This window comes from Giraffa tippelskirchi, chromosome X (assembly GCF_054371585.1).
Source record: "Giraffa tippelskirchi isolate mGirTip1 chromosome X, T2T-mGirTip1v1.2.pri, whole genome shotgun sequence".
NCBI lineage: Eukaryota > Metazoa > Chordata > Mammalia > Artiodactyla > Giraffidae > Giraffa > Giraffa tippelskirchi.
Window position 1 is genome coordinate 87,451,617 of NC_137289.1, and position 19,746 is coordinate 87,471,362.

The following is a 19,746-nucleotide window of genomic DNA, read 5'->3' on the forward strand; positions in this document are numbered from 1 at the left end:
CACCTTTCTGCCTCAAGGGGCATTATCCCTGATGACTTTAATTCACCCAGAGAGATGCCCAGGCACCAACTTTGAATGTGCTACCTACCATCATACCCTCTTCTGTGAAATAAAACCGTGGTCTTTCAGGAAGGGAGTCAGGCAGAACCTACCCTCATTTCACTCCAATACAAATGTGTCCCTCTGAGTCTCAGGCTGGCACAGCCCTGGGGTCTTGGCTGAGAGAAGGAAGTCCTCCCCAAACTTCAGGGCGGGAGGGAGGGACGGGAATTGAACATGGATTTCAGACTCAGTCTTGTGTGCCCTAACAAGTAGTCTGGGAGACTGAGCTGGGACACTCCGGGAAGTATCATTTGCAGGAAAATCTATGTCATGGGGCTGGTGGAACGGTATTTGATGGAGACCCTGTAAGAACACAGACTTACCAACCATACTTGTCATAGAGCCTGATGGGCCCGTTTCCACTCAAGGGCAGAGAGACATCCAGGCTGCAGGAGTGTAGGCTGGTCAGTTGGTTAGGGCAGGGAGGATATGAAAGCTCCAAGGACCGGACCATCCATCTCTAGCTGTCAGGGTGCACTCTGCCCCAGACTGGCACCAGACGCCTCTCCTGACCTCCAGCTCAGCAACTAACCTGAGCTTTTCTCCTGTGTTCCCCTGTGTTCCCCTGAGCTTCGATCCTGCTCCCCAGTTCAGCGGGTCCAAGATTCATCCTCATGCCCTTTACTGAACCCAAGGAAGGGGAAGCCAAAGTTTTGGTGCCTGAGTCTCAGGGGTGAGTGCTGAAGAGAGCGGGGAGAGTACGCAGGTTCCTGCTTGCAAGGTGGCTCCGGGGGTGGGGTGGGGTAGGGACTCCACTGAGAGGGTAGGGCAGGGGAAGGGGGAAGATGAGCAAACCTGTGCCTGTTACCACCTGCTTAAGTAAACATGCAGGCAAGGTCATCGATGGCAAGCCAGGGGAGAGATCGAGGGTGCTCTGACAGGAAAGCAGAGTGGTCGGGGTAAGCAGGACAATGAGTTCAGTGAGGGAAGGGTGAAAGACTGGAGCTCTGTAAGGGGGTCATGACTTCCTTCTGACAGGGAGGCAGAATGGCAGCAATGAATGGAAACTCCTAAAGCCCAGAGGAGGGTGTTTAGAGAACTAGAAGAGGGCCTTCAGGGAAAAGGGGGGACGTGCCAAGGTGGCCAGACAGAGCCCACACAGAACACACACTAGGGGCGCTCCGCTGGCCTGACGGCCTGGATGGTAGCACAGGCTGACCCAGAGTGCCCCCCACAGGATGCCAGAGGTACTGTTGTGGAACAGGCTCTGATACGGAGTGGCTCCCCACCAGGCCTTGCCCCATTCCCCCAACCCCTACCCCCCAGAGAGAGGACAGAACACAATATGAGAAGCCTTTTAATCAAAAACTGCTGTGAAACTGGGGCAGACAGGGGGCAAAACAAGGGGCAGAGGATGCCCTGGTGGAGGCAGAACAGGAGGCAACAAGCTTGGCCACAGCTCGTCGGCCCCGGAGGTAACAGCTGCTCCCCTTGCCGGAAGATACTGGGCTCAACCTCTGAAACAGCAGAGTCAGGGAAGAGCCTCAAGCCAGGGCCAGCCCACGGCCCTGCTCAGCAGCCAGGACTGTGGGAAGGGGTGTGGGGTGTGTAACACTCACTTCAAAGGATCCGGAACTTGTCAACCTGGTACTGCATGGAGGCTGCAACAGGGAGAGGCATAAACAGGTGCTCTAGACAGACGGACATAGAAGCCTGTCCCCCTGTCCCCGTGGGGAACCACCTAGCCCTGCAACCTGAAACCCACATACCCCCAGCCCCGATGCAAAGAGCTCTGGGCCTCGTCACTCCCCACTACCGGAATTAAATGTGGAGCCATTTCCTAAAAGGAAACAAAATGTGCCAGCAGCTCTCAAGGTCGGGGCCACGCCCAGACCATTCAAAAATTGTCTCACAAACAATCCAACAAGAACCTCCGAGGCCACACCAGATCAACAAGGCATCTCTACAAGTCCTATCAGAAGGAGCTCTCTAGGACTCGCCTGGCTGGCAGAGTGTGTACGCAGTCCACACAGCACTTTGCTCCTTGTCCACACGCCCAGCTGAACATGCACCGCCCGCTCCAGGGTCAGGCGTGATAGGTTCTCCTCCCCACAGGAATGCTGGTCCCTACGAGGCCTCCTGCACCGGCAGCCCACCCACCCCAAGGGCCCACCCCACTTCTGCACTAAGAACCCACTGCTCTCTGTCCCTGGTTCCTCATACCAAGTTGCTCCTTAAGGTCGTCTATTTCTCTCTGTAGCACCAGACACTAGGCCAGCAGACACAGCAGGAAGAGAAATGGTTAGTATACACCCGCCTCCCCTCTCCTCCTCCTCTCCTCTCCCCCCGGGCCCTCCATCCCAAAGCCAGGTGTCTAGACTGGCAAGGGAAAGACTTTCCTCAGAGGAAAGGAGGTGGGCTCCCTCCCTGGGGTGTGGGATGGGGACGGGGTGGGGGGCGGGGGGGGGTGCCCACACATGTCAGTTGAACTTGGACCCAGATCCCACCATGGGGTTTGGGTGTGCATTTCCAGGAGCCAGAAGAAGCATTACCCGAGGACAGCCCTGCCTTGCAGGTGGCTGCTGCCGCCTTTTCGGTCTTGGGGGATGGTCAGTTGGTTCGTGGTCACCTGACAGGGAAAGGACACACAATCCAGCTTCCCAGGCTCCCAGTGAGGTGGAAAGGGCCAAGCAGGGTCTAACGTGAGGTGAGGTAGTACCACCCTCTGCTAGCATCAAGCCTCCCCGGCTCTGCCCGGCAGGCAGCCCAAACCTTCTCTCTGGGCCTGCCCCTCCTATTCCTCAGGGGCAGCCATTTTACCACCATGGTCCCGAAAGACTGTGGTTCTGGGTTCGAGCCTCCCAGAGCGGCAGCCACGGCCAGCACCTGGGAGAGCAATGTGGGCGAACAGCACTTCACAGAAAATGCTATTAGCCTGCAGGTCTACGCCCAGAGTAGCTGTTGGGGCACTGCCACCGATCACCCCTGCCAAACAAATCCCACACAGAAGGTGATGGGGCCAGGGCTAGCCCTGCTGACACCTGTTTCCCATGGAAGAGGCAGCCTGAGAGCAAGGCTGAGGCCCCAGAAAAGAGAGAGAGAGAGACAGAGGTTTCTGCCCTCACCCCTGGTTCCCTGCCCCCATATCAAAACCCAGGACACTCACCTGAGGGGCCAGGCCCTCTGGGCATGACTTCTCCCTTGTTCATGGCCACGGGCTCTGAGTTTCCTGAATCCTGCCCGCCTCTGATGTTGACGTTGGTGCTGCTGGGTTCTCCTTGACGCACCCGTGGACAAGACGCCGGTGCCCTGTCAGTGGTCAGCTAAGAACAAAGATTTCTCACTGACCTGGAGTAAGGATGTGTGTGTGTGCGTGCACCTGTGCGTACCAGTGCATTTATATGTCTATGTCTGTGTGTGTGAGACCTCGTGTGATTCAAGACCGAGCTGAGGCAGGGAACTGGAAAGGAAACTGAAAGGCTGATCTCTTCAGCACATTCCCTCTAAGTCAGCCCCAGGCCAGCAGGCAGAGCTGAGCTGGGGACAACAGTGTGGCACTGAGAAAGCCTGGGGCCCCTGCAAGGAAGGTTTGGGGATCAGCTAGGAAGTAGGATTCAGGAAAGTGATGTGTCTAAACACCGAAGCTCTGTGAAGCTTTTAAGGGGCCCCTCAAATCAATTCAGCTACCAGCTCTCCCTTCCACTCCAGCCCCAGCCTGGCTGGAAACAGGCCAAGGGTGGAGAACCCAGCCCAGCACACCCAAAGTGCTACCTTAACGTCTGTCCCTAGTAAAAGACCCCAATCTGGCATCCTAATGACCCAGTGACCGAGGGCCACCCAATGACCACCCCTGAGGGATGGACAGAGGGAGCACGGGTGAAGACCTGTGTCCTGGGGAGGATGGCAGGGGGAAGAGGGGGCAGCGAGGAGGGGCCTGGCCTACTCACTCGGCCCTTTGGGAATGGGTCTCTATTTGGGTCGTTGTCTTCTCCGGACACCGCCATCGTTGCCACCAACTCCCGTGCCCGCCTAGCCATGGATTTCTTCCGAGCGCCGGTTTGCTTGGATTCTTTGGCTCCCAAAGGGACCAAGGCATACTTCTTGGACCTCTCAAGCAGCGGGATGCCGGAGACTGGGGGGAAGGTGACCGGATCCAGGGGAGTGGCCGAGATTCCCTGCTCCCAGGAAGGGAAGGTTCTCCCCGGGGCAGGTTTGGAGACGCCCCTGAGGGATTTCTTCTCCTGGACCCCCTTCCTCCTAGGATTGGGCCGCGGTAGGCTGCCAGTAGTGGCAGCTGCAGTAGCTGATGCTACTGCTACTCTCGGGTACCTGGGCAGGCTGCCCCCCTTCTCCTTGAGCATGCTCTGCAATTTCTTAGAGGGAGAGATGTCCCCCTGCTCTGCATCGCCCTGCCTGACCTGCCTTTCCACAACCGAGATTAATCCTCGCAGAGCCGAGGACTGGCAAGTGCCTGGCACGTTAAGGAGATTCTCCCTGCCTTGGACTTTTGAGTGTTTGGGTGTGTCCCCGGGGCCCTTGGGGCTGTTGAGCTTGGCCTGTCCTCCGTCTTTGCCATAAATGCTCACCCTCATCAGCTCTATCTCACTGAACTCATCAGAGGACTCGGAGTCGGACAGCAGCCCGGCTGGGCTTTCTGAGGGGGGCCGCTGGCGATCCACAGCCACCTTCAACCTACTCTTACTGCCTCTCTTAGGGTTTCCCCCAGCCCGGTCCGCCTCGAGCCTGCCAACCTCGAGAGGGCTGGCCTCAGCCTGTGCCTCTTCCCCAACCCTCTGGGCGGCCACGCCTCGACTGCCGGGTCGCTCCTCGAGGGCCCACAAGGGAGACCCTTCGCCGACCACGTAGCTCTCCGGAGACAGGCATCTGCGGATGCCCAGCAAGTCCAGGTTGGCCAGCTGCTGCAGGATGGCCGCCACTGACTCGTCAGCCAGCTGCAGGACGTCCCCCTGGTCGTTGGCCGGGGAACCAGGCCGGCCTTCGCGGCCACACAGCACCTGCCCTCCCGCTTCCGTTACCTCCCGCTCTGACTCAAAGCACTCAGGATCTAGGAAGCCATCCCCACCCTCACCCTCGCCGTTTCGCGCTGCCCCCGGCTCAGGGCCGGGGCTGGGTCCCTGCAGAGCTGTGGAGCGGACCTCAAGGCCGCTTGTGTGCTCCCCGCACTCTGAGCTGAAACCCACTCCCCTAACAGCCGCCTCATCATCTGAGGAGCTCATGTGGCGACCTGGGTGGCCGCGGACCTGGGGCGGCGACGATTTATCAACCAGGTCGAGGGGGCGGCGGCGGTAACGGTCAGGGCATGCGAGGCGGGCGGCGTCTGGAGCGCGCCATAAAGCAGCACGCGAGGCGATCGCAGCAAATCTCGCGAAGCTTTCAGCTTGCCAGCGCTGCGCCTCCTCATTGGTCCGGTTCCTGCCAACCAGCACGCGCCTTCTTTGCCCGCCCCCTCGAGGTGTAACCAATGGGGTCGAGGGCCTCCTGTGGTTTGCTGCCAAGCCCAAAGGCCATCGCGGCAGATGGCGAGTTGGTGGCTGAAGGTGATGCTGCGTGTATACCTCTGTCAAGCCTCTCGTCCCACCTCCTCCTGTCCCACCTCCCCTTTCCGGTTAGAGTCACAGCCCTGAGCCCTGACTGTGTACAAAGTGTGTGGAGCAGGAGGCAGGAAGGTACTGAGGGCGCTGGTCTCCTGGGAGGTGAGGATGAAACGTCAGGATGGAGGCGCTGGGCGCCTAGCACGTGCTGAAAGCATTTGCCAGCCTCCCTTCCACCACAAGTCTTATGACCCAATGGGAGAATGGGCAGAGGAATCCCGCGCTCAGTGATGAGTGGTCGGCGTACTTCTCCCTAAGTGGCCAGAGGACAAAGGGATTGTCGTTTTCTTCTGTAACATCTCTGCCTCAACTGCTCCATCAAACGTTCTTGGCAGGCAGATTTGGGGGACAGTCTGGGGTTGACCTCACTCCCCCAGCTCTTTCCCCACTCTGAGGCAATTCAAAGAAGAGAGAGTCTCACTGTCCAGTCCCCCCTTCAAAGATGCTCACCACCGCTGACCCTGGAGATGTAAACTAAAACCACGAATCGGGCTTCCCGCACTAGGACGACAAGCTTCCAAGTGCTTAACCATTCCGAGAGTGGGTGAGTTGAGGAGCAAACCTCTGTGGCGGTGGTGCAAGAAATCCATTTGGGAGGTAATTTGGCTGAATCTATGAAAAGCAACTTATAGAGCAGGGACCCTGTGCCCGGCACTCTTCTAAGTGCTGTACATAAATAGTAATGCTTCCTTGTGACCCTCCTAGGACTATAGTACTAATGATTACCAGCCTCTTACAGGTGAGGAAACAGGTACTGAGAGGTTCAGCCACTGGCCCAAGGTCATTTGGCCCATGGGGATCAGTGGTAGAATTGAAACCAAGCAATCTGACTTCAGAGTCCTTGCTTTGATCCAACGATCTTCAACCTTAAAAAAAAAAAAAAGAGAGGAAAGCCATTTTTTTCCTCTATCAGGAAGTCCACGGCCTGGCTCACCTTCTAAAAGTGAGGGTTTATTTCTAAGATCTCTAGTTTACTCCACCGATCTATTTGTTAATATGGCACTAACATACAGTTTTCATTACTGTAGCTTTGTAAAGTTTTGAAATCAGGAAGTGTGAGTTCTCTACTTTTTCTTTTTCCAAATTGTTTTCCCTATTTAGGATCTCTTTTTAGATTCTATTTAAATTTTAGGACGAGTTTTTCTATTTCTGTAAAACATGCTATTGGGATTTTGATAGGGTTTGCATTGGATCTGTAGATCACTCTGGGTAGTGTGTTACAAGAACAGATTCAGTGGAGTGTGTGTGTGTGTGTGTGTGTGTGTGTGTGTGTGTGTGTGTGTGTAAAAGAATTGACTCATTTGACTGTAGAGGCTGGTAAGTCCCAAGATCTAGAGGGTGAGTTGGCTAGCTGGAGACCCAGAAGAGCCAGTGGTCTAGCTCTAGCCCAGGTTAGAAGGCCTAAGAACCAAACCAGTAGAGCTGATATTTCAGTTTGAGTCCAAAGGCAGGAAAAGAAGCTGGTGTCCCAGGTCCAAAGGCTTTCACGCAGGAGGAATTCTCTTACATGAGGAAAGGCTGCCTTTTCGTTTTATTCAGACTATCAACTGATTAGGTAAAGCCCACCCACATTATCAGGAGGAAATCTGTTTTATCCAGTTGACTGATTTAAATGTTAATCTCATGAAAAAGCACCCTACAGAAACACCCAGAATAATGTTTGATTAATACCTACGCACTCTGTGGACCAGTCAAGCTGACACATAAAATTAACCACCTCAGATAGTATGGACTTCCTAACAATATTTATAATCCGGTCTGTGCAGACAGATGCCTTTCCATTTATTTGTGTCTTTTTTAGTTTCTTTCAGCAATGTTTTGTAGTTTGCTGTGTACACATCTTTTGACTCCTTGCTTGAGTTTATTCCTCAGTATTTTATTCTTTTTTTGCTGCTAATGTCAATGGAATTGTTTTCTTAATTTCCTTTTCAAATTGTTCTTTGTTAGTGTATAGTAATGCAACTGAATTTTCGTTTTGGATTTTGTGTCCTACAACTTTTTTGAATTTGTTTATTAGTTCTACCAGTTGTGTGCATGTGTGTGTGTATGGGTGTGTGTTATCTTTTGAGTTTTGCATGTAAAAAAGCATGCTATCTTCAACAGAGATAATTTTACTTCTTTCTGACTTGGATGCCTTTTATTTCTTTTGCTTTCCTAACAGCTCTGGCTATGACTTCCAGTTGTTGAATACTAACATAATGGTGAGAGCGGGCTTCCTTGCCTTGTTCCTTACCTTAGAAGAAGCGATTTCAGACTTTCACCACTGAGTATGATGTTAGTTGTGGCCTTTATTATGTCGAGGTAATTTCTTTCAACTCCTAGTTCTTTGACTGTGTTTTCTCATGAAGGAGTGTTGAATTTTTTGTGCATCTATAGAGAAGATCGTGTGATTTTTGTCCTTCATTTAGCTAATGTGTTTTATTGCATTGATTGATTTTTGTATGTTAAGCTATCCTTGCACCAAGGGATAAATCCCTTTTGACCGTGGCACATAGTCCTTCTAATGTGCTGTTGAATTGCTTTGCTAGTATTTTGTCGAGGATTTTTGCATCTGCATTCGTCCGGGAATGTGGCCTCTAGTATTCTTTTCTTTTGGTGCCTTTGATATCAGGATAACGCTGGCCTCATAAAATGAGTTTGGAAGTGTTCCCTCTTCTTCGATTTTTTGGAAGCATTTGAGAAAGATTGGCATTAATTCTTTAAATGTTTGGTGGAATTCTCCAGTGAAGATATCAGATCCTGATTTTGTGTGTGTGTGTGTTGGGGGGTTGTCATTACCGATTCAATCTCATTATTGGTCTATTGTGTTTTCTGTTTCTCCTTGATTCAGTTCTGGTAGATTGTGTGTTCCTAGGAATTTATCCATTTCTTCTAGGTTGTCCAATTTATTGCCACAATTGGTCATGATATTCTTGTAAAATCCTGTTTATTATTGTCACGTTGGTTGTAATATCCCCTCTTTTATTTATGATTTCAGTTACTTTAGTCTTTTCCTCTTAGTTAATCCAGCTAAGGGCTTAAAAACAATTCTCTGTGTATAAAGAGGTTTGCTCACAACAGTGTTGTTTATAAGGGCAAAAAACCCTGACTGCTACTTATATTTTCATCACAAAAGCTACTAATATCTGTTGAAACTTGATTATGTGCTAGGCCCTCTACATGCATTATGTCATTTAATTCTCACAACAGCCATGTGAGGGAGACACTAATGTTATCCCTACTTTATATTCGAGGCACAAACATGCGATAACTTGTCCAAAGTCAAACATCTAGTAGATGGTGGAATCAGGATTTAAACTCTGGCCTTTGGGTTTATATAGATACAAATCTGTGTTACGCAACTATTAGCAGAGGAAGTATGTTGCAATAAATGATATTCTGCACTGTTCGAAGCAAGAACTCAAGAAATCTGCAAGTGCCTAAAATCGTTGTATTGAAACATGAATGTCCAGGATGGGTTTCTGGCAACCAGTGGGTCCAATGGCTCTGAACCTTTTTTTTGGTTATGGGCCCTGCGTTAGTCTGTTCGAGTTGCCAAAACCAAATACCACAGGCCGGATGGCTTAAACAAAAGACATTTAGTTTCTCATAGTCCAGGATACTAGAAGTCCAAGATCAAGGTGCCAGCAAGTTCAATTCCTGGTGTAGGCACTCCTCTTGTATTGCAGTTGGCCACCTTCTCTCTGTTTCCTCACATGACATTTCCTCTGTGTGTGGATGGAGACAGAGAGAGAGAGTGCGAGAGACCTGGTAACTCCTCCTCTTTTAAGGATATCAGATCCTATGGGATTAGGGCCCCACTCTTATAACCTCTGTGTGTGTTGTGCTTGGTCACTCAGTCGTGTCAGACTCTTGGTGACCCCATGAACTGTGGCACACCAGGCTCCTCTGTCCATGGGAATTTTCCAGGCAAGAATACTGGGGTGGGTTGCCATGCCCTCCTCCAGGGGAACTTCCCAACACAGGGATGGAACTCAGGTGTGCCACACTGCAGGTGGATTCGTTACCATCTAGCCACCAGAGAAGCCCAAGAATACTAGAGTGGGTAGCGTATCCCTTCTCCAGGGGTACTTCCCAACACAGGAATCAAACCTGTATTGCAGGCAGATTCTTTACCAGCTCCCTCAATCAACCCTAATTACCTCTCTAAAGGCTCCATCTCCAAATTCAGTCACTTTGAGCGTTAAGGTTTGAAGATAGGAATTTAGGGGCAACACAACTCAGCCCATAATAGGACTCCTTTGAGAATCTATTGAAAGCTCCATACACCCTCCCAAGAAGTCTTTGCACACAATTTCAGGAAGTTCTTGGAACCCAGGTTGAGAGCCACTGTTCTAGGTCACCTTCCTCTTTTCCCAGATGGAGAAACAAGAGGTTCAGAAAGGGGAAGTGCTTTTCAGCAGGTGAGGCGAGAGACAGGTCTCCTGATTGCTCATCAAGTGCTTGCCCTACCTTACTCCACCTTGCGTTAGGCCTGTCAGGTCAGCAATCCACGGTGACCCCAAAACACTAGAGATTCTGTGGATGCAGTGAAGGAGAGTGCTTCACCTGGGATGCTCAAGTGAGTGAACAAGGCTCTAGCTATAACTGACAGTAAATGGGACAGATTTCATTGTTTCCAGTTAGTCAGGAGGTTGGGAAGAAGCTGTACCAACTTCAACACCCATCCACAAGGGCTCTGAGTGTGAGGCAATGGAGGTGCTTCTGTCCTAACAAACAGCAAAGTGGGGACTGAAGAGGTATAGTTGAACTGTCTGCTGGCCTTGACATGGCACTGTCCCTCTACTCTCAGATTCCCCATTTGTACACCCCTCAGGAGTAGAACTGTTAGATTTCTACGTGAGATTATCTAGCTCTAATATTCTGTACGTCTGTGATTCTGGGGCAGGAACCATGCGGGCAAACTCAGTTGAGGCATTTGGGTCCTAGAATCATGGGCAAAACAATTTTTTTCCAAAATGTCTTCTGATGGTGTCAAAGAATTAGCAATAAAGCACATGTAGTTTAAAGAGATGAAAAATCCCTAATAAGCACGAGAAGACCCTTACATGCTCAGTCATTTAAGGTAAAGTCTCAAGAGAAATGTTTCCTCAATTTCTGTTTCGGGTCCATCCTTAAAAAGGGAGGTGCATTATAACAGCTGGAATTCTGAACAACAAGGTTAGAAGATGGATCCGTATTTATAATCGGAAAAGTTTTGTTATCTTTAGGCAGCGGGGTGGCCCCAGAAGATGACTCCTGTTTCATTTCATCAATCAGTGAGATTTTGAAAAACATGACATTCTTCCTATCGACCCTATCGATGCCACAAACCAGTGTGGAGCCTTCACTTGGGCCACAAGACTAGAAACAAAAGTAGGGGCACTCACTGCGGGGTGGAGGCTGACATTCAAGGAAAATTCTTTCCACTTTGCTCCTTACAAAGAACAAGGGAAGGGCTTGAAGGGTTGTGCACACCCACCTACTGCTTCTGTGTCAGTGGAAGGTGGGAGCACACCCAGTCTAGCACATCGATGATCTCAGTTTCTGTCTGAGGAGAAAGAGGAAGAAAAGAGCTGCTGCTGCGGGGAGCAGGGGTGAAGGTTGGTGTTAAGACAGCAGTGTCAAACGGGCAAGGGAGATGCAGCCCATCCAACCACCAGCACCATCACCACCGCCACCATACTGGCACAAATAAGCTCCTCAGTCTCAGGGGTTAATAGACGAATCACAAAGAACAGGAGGAACTCCAAAGGCATGGCATCTGGCCCTTCCCAACAAACAGCCTTAAGCAATACTGCCCTCGGCTGGTCAGATAGGTGTACTATAGCGCAGGCACATTGCTCTGGACTTCTGGCCTTCATTTCTTTTTCTCAGGTTCTTGGTGCTCCACCTCTGAGAGGAAGTGGATGGGGAGGGGAGACGTCTCTGAGAAATTGTATCCAAATACATGACTTCTTTGAGTTTCAGCACAAGTTCACAATTAAATTCTGAATGAGAATGTACTACCCAAATATGGAATATATATAAAAATTGAGATTGATATTATAATTAAGTAAGCATCACTTGATTAATTTTAGGTAAAAAGGTATGAGTTCTCAAAACTATAGTTATTAATGTAGATGAAATAAGATTACTAAGCTCAATTAGATATGTTATCAACAAAGAAAGTAACTTTGGTTCTACTTCTGGTTAGAACATAATTACAATATGCTTATACTGGGATGTTATTTCCCTAAGCATTATATTTTTCTCCAATTATACTGAAACGTAACATAGATAGAGAAAAAGTCACAATATATATGTGGAGTTTAATAATTGATTATCAAGTGTATACCCCCAAGTCATACAAGCGGATAGTGTCGGCTTTCCCCAACACTCCTGAAGTTTCCCTGTCTTATCTTAGCCCCGTTCCTTCTTCAAGGAGAATAGGCCCACTCTTACTTATGTGCCATCCTTTCTTCCGTTTTCCTCAAAAATTTTATACTACACACACACACACACACACACACACACACACACATAATGTTATGAGTTAGTGTTGACAGCTACTTACAGCTGTACGAATGGAATTGTTAAATATATCTGTGTTGCTTCCTGGTTTTTCAATCAATGTTAAGTTTGTAAGATTCATGCCTATTCTGTGTAGTGGTAGTCTGTATAATTTTGCTGATGAAATTGTATTTATTCGCATGAAGAGGATCTCCCAGGACTTCTGGATTTGAAGCCGGCAGGGCTTAATTTCAGGAGAGCCAAGGGGTCGTGGGAAATAGACTCCACTCTTAACGGGGGCATACAAAATCTCACACGTTCCAGGACCCAGGGCTGAAGCAATAGTTTGAAAGGAGCCTGGGTCAGACCCAGCTACTTATCTTGGAGAGCCTCCCAGAGAGGCAAGAGGCAACTGGACTCACCCTGGGGACATAGACACTGGAAGCAGTCATTTTGCGGAGCTCCTTCTACCCCGTGGTCACTGGTGCTAGCAAGTGCCATTTTGGACTCCTCCCTCTAGCTTACTAGCACCAGTGCTTAGACCTGCCCATCAGCCTGTAGGCAGGAATACTAGGAGAGGCCAAGCTACTAGCCAGGCAGAGACGCAGCCCCACCCACAAGCAAGCCTGCTGTCTTAAGACTCCCTGGAGCTGGACCTGTCAATCAGAGGCCCCGACACACCACACTGGCCCTATACCAGTGAGAAGGCACTAAGCCAGGACTCCAGGGTCCTGCAGTCAGAGGCCGTGGGACCTAGTCCCTGCCCACAGCAGGTCATCACTAGCCCCAGGACCAGTTTTACCCATCAGTGGGTAGGCACCAGCCCTAGTATTCCTTGTACCCAGACCCATCCACCAATGGCCCAAAACACCAACCTCTGGACTCCTCCAGAGCCCTGAAGTCAGAGAACCCAGGAACCAGCTCCATCCACTAGCAGGCAGACAACAGCAACCAGCCCTGCAGCCTGCCACAGCAGGAAATAGGTCACCCACCAGCAGGCCCACACCAGTCCCAAGAGCCACTGAGCCCCAGCACAGTGTACCAGCAAGTAGACACCAGGTCTGGGACACTTTGGAGCTCTCAGCCAGCAGCTCTGGAATCTGGCCCCACACTGCAGTGTGTGGAAACCCCCTATGCAATATCCAGGATTCCACAGCCAGCAATATCAGGAACGGGCCCCACCGAAGAGTGAACTGAGACCAGCTCTGAGACCCCCAGGGCCCTGCAGTTAGAGACCCAGGAACAGAAACAGAGTTCCACCCACCAGTGAGCTGGCGCTAGCCCCAGGACACCCTGGACCCCAAACCCAGTCAACGGCAGGACAAACCAGCCTGAAGATACCTTGGCATGTCAGCCAGCTGCCCCCAGAAACAGCCACACTCACCAGCAGGACAAGACGAACTTTGGGACACCTAGGACCCCATAGCCAGCAATGTAGGTGCTAGCCCTACCTATGTCAGCTGAAGGCTATGCGTATTCGTTTGATATTGATTCATAGTGGGGAGAGAAGTATGTTTTAGGCTTGCAGGATTATATGCAAAAGAATTTATTGTTGTTTAGTAGCTCAGTCGTGTCCCACTCTTTGCCACCCATGGACTGCAGCACGCCAGGCTTCCCTGTCCTTCACTATCTCCCAGAGGTTGCTCAAACTCATGTCCACTGCGTCAGTGATGCCATCCAAACATCTGATCCTCTGTCGTCCCCTTCTCCTCCTGCCTTCAGCCTTTCCCAGCATCAGGGTCTTTTCCAATGAGTCGGCTCTTCGCATCAGGTGGCCAAAGTATTGGAGCTTCAGCTTCAGCATCAGGGCTTCCAATGAATGAGCAGGATTGGTTTCCTTTTGGGTTGACTGGTTTGACCTTGCTGTCCAAGGGACTCTCAAGAGTCTTCTCCAGCACTTCACTTCAAAGGCGTCAATTCTTCGGCGCTCAGCCTTTTTTCTTGTCCAGCTCTCACATCCCTACGTGACTGCTGGAAAAACCATAGCTTTGAGTACAAGGACTTTTGTAGGCAAAGTAACGTCTCTGCTTTTTAATACGCTGTCTAGGTTTGTCATTGCTTTTCTTCCAAGGAGCAAGCGTCTTTTAATTTTGTGGCTGCGGTCACCGTTCACAGTGATTTTGGAGCCCAAGAAAATAAAGTCTGTCACTGGTTCCGTTGTTTCCTCATCTATTTGCCGTGAAGTGATGGGACCGGATGCCATGATCTTCGTTTCTTGAATGTTGAGTTTTAAGCCAGTTTTTTCACTCTTCTCTTTCACCTTCATCAAGAGGCTCTTTAGTTCGTCTTCACTGTCTGCCGTAAGGGTGGTGTCGTCTGTGTATCTGAGGTTATTGCCATTTCTCCCCACACTCATTATTAGAAAACGTAAATCAAAACTATAACGAGGTATCACCTCACACAGGTCAGGATGGCCATCATCAGAATAGCTACAAACAACACACACTAGAAATGATGTGGAGAAAAGCAAACCCTCTGGCACTGTTGGTGGCAATGTAAATGATATAGCTACTCTGGAGAACAGTAAGGAGAGTCCTTGAAACAAAACCTGGGAATAAAACGACCATAAGACCCGACAATCCCACTACTGGGCATGTACCCTGACGATACCATAATGCAAAAAGACCCATGTATGCCAATGTTCACTGCAGCACTATTTGAAACAGCTAGGAAATGGAAGCCACTTAGATGTCCATGGACAGATGAATGGATAAAGAAGTGGTGGTACATATATACAGTGGAACATTACTCAGCCATAAAAAGGAACACATTTGAGTCAGTTCTATTGAGGTGGATGAACCTAGAGCCTATTATACAGAGTGAAGTAAGTCAGAAAGTGAGAAACAATTATCATATATTAACGCATATATATGGAATCTAGATAGATGGTACTGATGAACCTATTGGCAGACACAGAGAACAGTCTTGCGAACACAGTGAGGGAAGGAGCCGGTGGGACGAATAGAGAGAGTAGCTTTGAAACACATACCTTACCATATGTAAAACAGATAGCCATTGGGAATTTGCTGTATGATGCAGGGGACTCAAGCCTGGTGCTCTGGGGCAACCTAGATGGGTGGGGTGGGGTGGGAGCTGGGAAGGAGGTTCAAGAGGGAGGGGATATATGTATACCTATGGATGATTCAAGTTGATGTTCGTCCGAAGCCAACATAATATTTTAAAGGAATTATCCTCCATTTAAAAATAAATCAATTTAAAAAAGTTTAAAAAAAGTAGCAAGAATAAAACATCTAAAGGAGAACCAAACAGAGATGAAGAGTACAATCCGTGAAATAAAAAATATACTTCAACGGTAGGTGAGATGATACGGAGGAACAGATCAAGAAGCTGGAAGACAGGAGAGTGGAAATCACTGAAGCTGAACAGGAAAAAAGAAGGAATAAACATAGATGAGGACAGTTTCAGAGACCTCTGGGACCAGGTCAAGCATAGAAACATTTGAATTCTAGGGGTCCCAGCAGGAGAAGAAAGAGAGAAAGGGGCAGAGAGCATATGTGAAGACATACCAGCTGAACACTTTGCTAACCTGGCAAAAGAAATGGGCATCCAGGTACTGAACACAGAGAGCCCTAAACAGAAAGAAGACCACAGCAAGACACATTGTAGTTAGAATGGCAAAAAATAAAGCTAAAGAGGGGATGTTAAAAGCAGCAAGGGAAAAGCAACAAGTTACACACAAGGGACTTTCTGGCAGAAACTCTGCAGGCCAGAAGGGAGTGGCACGACATATTTAAAACGATAAAGAGAAAAACCTCCAACCAAGAAGACACTACTGGAAAGACTGTCACTCCGATCTGAAGGAGAGATCAAAAGTTTTACAGACAGGCAAAAGCTAAAAGAGTTCAGCATCACCAAACCAGCTTTACAGGAAATGTCAAACGGACTTCTCCAAGCAAAAAAGAAAAGACACAACTAGAAACATGAAAATGATGAAAGGAGAAAGCTCACTGATAAAGGCGAATATACAGTAAAGGTAGTACATCAATGACTTACAAAGCTAGTGGGAAGGATAAAGGACTAAAGTAGTAAAAAGCATCTGTATCCGCAATGAGTAGGTACGGGAGTGTTGCTGTTGTTTAGTTGCTAAGTCATGTTCGAGTCTTTGAAGCCCCATGGACCTAGCCCGCCAGACTCCCCTGTCCATGGGATTCTCCAGGCAAGGATATTGGATTCGGTTGCCATTTCTTTCTCCAGGGGACCTTCCCGACCCACAGGTCGAACGCACGACTCCTGCATTGGCGGGCAAATGCTTTACCGCTGAGCCACCTGGGAAGCCCCTTAGTTAAGGGATACACAGAAGAAAAAGATGGAAAATATGATGTCAGAAACAGTAAACGTGAGGAGAGGAGTAAAGATGGGGGGTAGTTAATATGCATTTAAACTTAAGAGGCCAGCAACTTAAAATAATCAGATAGAAAAAGAGACAGGCACAGTGTACGGAATATAGTCAATAACTACGCACTGCCCTTGTATGGTGGCATATCATAACTAGAATTACAGTGCTGACCATTTTGAAATGTATAGAAATAATAAATCACGATGTTGTATCCCAGGAACTAACATGGTGTTGTAGGTCAATTACGCTTGCAAACAGACAAACAAGGAAACAAACAAAGATGCGGAGGAAAAGAGATCAGATTTGCACTTACCAAAGGGTAGGTGTGGGGGAGGGGAATTGGACAAATGTGGGCAAAAGGGGCAGACTTCCGGTTATTAGATAAATAAGTACGAGGGATGTAACGTACAACATGGTAAATACAATCGACACTGCCATATGTTATATATGAAAGTTGTTAAGAGAGCAAATCCTAAGAGTTCTTCTCACAAGAAAAATTGTCTTTTTCTTTAATTTTGTATCTATATGAGAAGATGAGCGTTCACTAAACTTGTTGTGATAATCATTTCATTTCATGATGTATATAAGTCAAACCATGATGCTGTACACTTTAAATTTATACAGTGCTGTATGTCAAATATATCTGAATAGAATTGGAAGAATCTAAAGAATATCCTGATGCCATGCACGGAGACGGACAGGACATCAACTTTGTGGTATTCCTGCCAAAACATTTAACCTGAGTGGAATCAGGAAGCAGCAATGAGACAAATTCAACTGGAGAAGATTTCTAAAAACCACCTGGATTGGATCTTTAAAAATGTCACTATCGTGCAAGACCAAAAAAATCTAGGGAAATGTTATAGTTTACAGGACACTGAAGACGCTTGACAACCAAATGCATCACGTGGCCTTTATTTGGAAGCAAACTTATTTTAGAAATCAGGTAGAAAAACCATATTGGGACGATCAGACATTTTGAGTGAGGATCATATAGTAGGTAACTGTATTGTCTCAAAATTAAATTTCCTGAGTATGATAATTGCATTAAGATTTCGAGGCAGACTAATCTTTTTCTTTAGAGATCCATACTGGAATATTGAGAGAAGATACACCACAACGTCTTAAAGGAACTCCAGTGATTCAACAAAACAGAGAGAGAGACAGACAAAGACTATGGCAAATGTGGCAAAATATTAATAGTGGGTCAGTCCAGGTGAAGGATCTTTGGGTGTTCTGTGCTGTTTTCTTGCAACTGCTATCTGTAGAAGGAATACCCTGGGGGTCCAGTGGTTAGGACTCAGTGGAAAAGACCCTGATGCTGGGAGAGAGTGAGGGCAGGAGGATAAGGTGGGGTGGGGATGGGGTACACAGGAGGAGATGGTTGGATGCCATCACCGACTCAATGGACACGAGTTTGAGCAAACTCCAGGAGATAGTGGAGGACAGGGCAGCCTGGTGTGTTGCAGTCCATGGGGTCGCAAAGAGTTGGACACGACTTAGTGACTTGAACAACAACAACAGCTACATGTAAGAGAGATATTTCCGAAAATAAAATTTGGGGGCAAAGAGGACATCACGGGCCACTTTATTCCAATCCGTTTGAACACTTAGGAAAAGATGACCAATTTTTAGAAAAAAAAAAGAAATAACTTACCAACACTGACTCCAGAAAGAATAGCCACCCTGAGTTGCTCCAGGTAACCATAATGAAATACACCAGTAGTCAAAGCAACTTTCACAGAAATCCTCCAGGCTTCCCCCACTGAATGCTGACAAACATCCTAGGCATAAATATTTTCAATTTCACACAAAACCTTAGGAAAAATAGAAAAGGTGGGATACTCCCAAACTCATTTCCCTGAGAATGAAATAACCTTGATATTAAATCCTGTCAAGGACAGTTTGAGAAAGGAAACGCACAGGTCAATCACACACTCAGCGCATAAAAGCAAGAACCAGAAACGGAATCTTAGCAAGGTGAATCCTACAGGATATGCAAAAGGGAAATACATCATATGCCATGAGTAGGTTCATCCCGGGGCTTCCCTGGTGGCTCAGATGGTAAAGAACCTACCTGCAATGGGGGAGACCTGGGTACGATCCCTGGGTGGGGAAGATCCCCGGGAGGAGGGCATGGCAACCCACTCCAGTATTCTTGCCTGGAGAATCCCCATAGAGAGAAGAGCCGCTGGGCTCCCCCCTCCATGGGGTCGCAAAGTGCCGGGCAGGACTGAGCGACTAAGCACAGCACAGCACACAGATTCACCCCAGGAATACAAACTTGATTTAATTTGAGGTGATATATCCTTCCAGCTCATCAGACTATGGGAGAAAACCATGTTCAGAAAAAGTAAGTAGTGTCAATATCTATTCATAATGTACTTTTAAAAACATTTCTTTTAATTTAATGTTTATTTTTAACTGGCGTGTAGTTGATTTACAATGTTGTGTTAGGTTCAGGTGTACAGCAGAGTGATTCAGTTATACATCTACATATATCCATTTCTTTTCTGATTCTTTATCCATAAAAATTATTACACAATGTTGAGTAGAGTTCCCTGTGCTATAGAGAAGGCCCTTGTTGATTATCTATTTCACATATAGTAGGCTGTATCTGTTAATCCCGAACTTCTAATTTATCCCTCCCCTACCGCTGCCTTTCCCTTTTGGTAATCATAAGTTTTCAAAGTCTGTTTCTGTTTGGTAAATAAGTTCCTTTGTACAGTTTTTTAGGTTCCACCCCTAAGGGACACTTGTCTTTCTCTTTCTGACTTTCCTCACTCAGTATGACAATCACCACATCCATCCATGTTGCGGCAAGTGGCATTATTTCATTCTTTGTATGGTTAAGTAATATTCCATTGTATATATGTACCACATATTCCTTATCCATTTCTCCGTCGTTGGATATTTAGGTAGGTACCGTGTCTTGGCTGTTGTAAAGAGTGCTGCAATCAACATTTGAGTGCATGCATCTTTTCAAATTATGGTTTTCTCCAGATATATGCCCAGGAGTGGGATTGCTGGATCTTACGGTAGTTCTATTTTCAGTTTTTAGGGAAACTTCATACTCTTCTCCGTAGTGGTTGTACCAATTTATGTTCCCATCAACAGTGAAGGAGGATTCTCTTTTCTCCACACTTTCTCCAGCATTTACCGTTTGTACATTTATGATGATGGCCATTCTGATAGGTGTGAGGTGATACCTCATTGTAGTTCTGATTTGCATTTATCTGATAATTAATGATGTTGAGCATCTTT

General features: G+C 47.9%; 1 protein-coding gene across 1 annotated transcript; it reads right to left on the reverse strand.

Annotated features, from left to right (window-relative positions):
* Positions 1-1,386: 1,386 nt before the first annotated feature.
* On the reverse strand, positions 1,387-5,427 carry LOC145535386 (uncharacterized protein CXorf49 homolog). Its single transcript, XM_081563808.1, has 6 exons — positions 3,990-5,427; positions 3,209-3,365; positions 2,595-2,671; positions 2,266-2,311; positions 1,662-1,703; positions 1,387-1,559 (listed from the first exon to the last, which is right to left on the reverse strand). The coding sequence occupies exons 1-5, from the start codon at positions 5,277-5,279 to the stop codon at positions 1,663-1,665; spliced, it is 1,611 nt and encodes a 536-aa protein (XP_081419934.1). The 5' UTR covers positions 5,280-5,427; the 3' UTR covers positions 1,387-1,559; position 1,662.
* Positions 5,428-19,746: the final 14,319 nt, after the last annotated feature.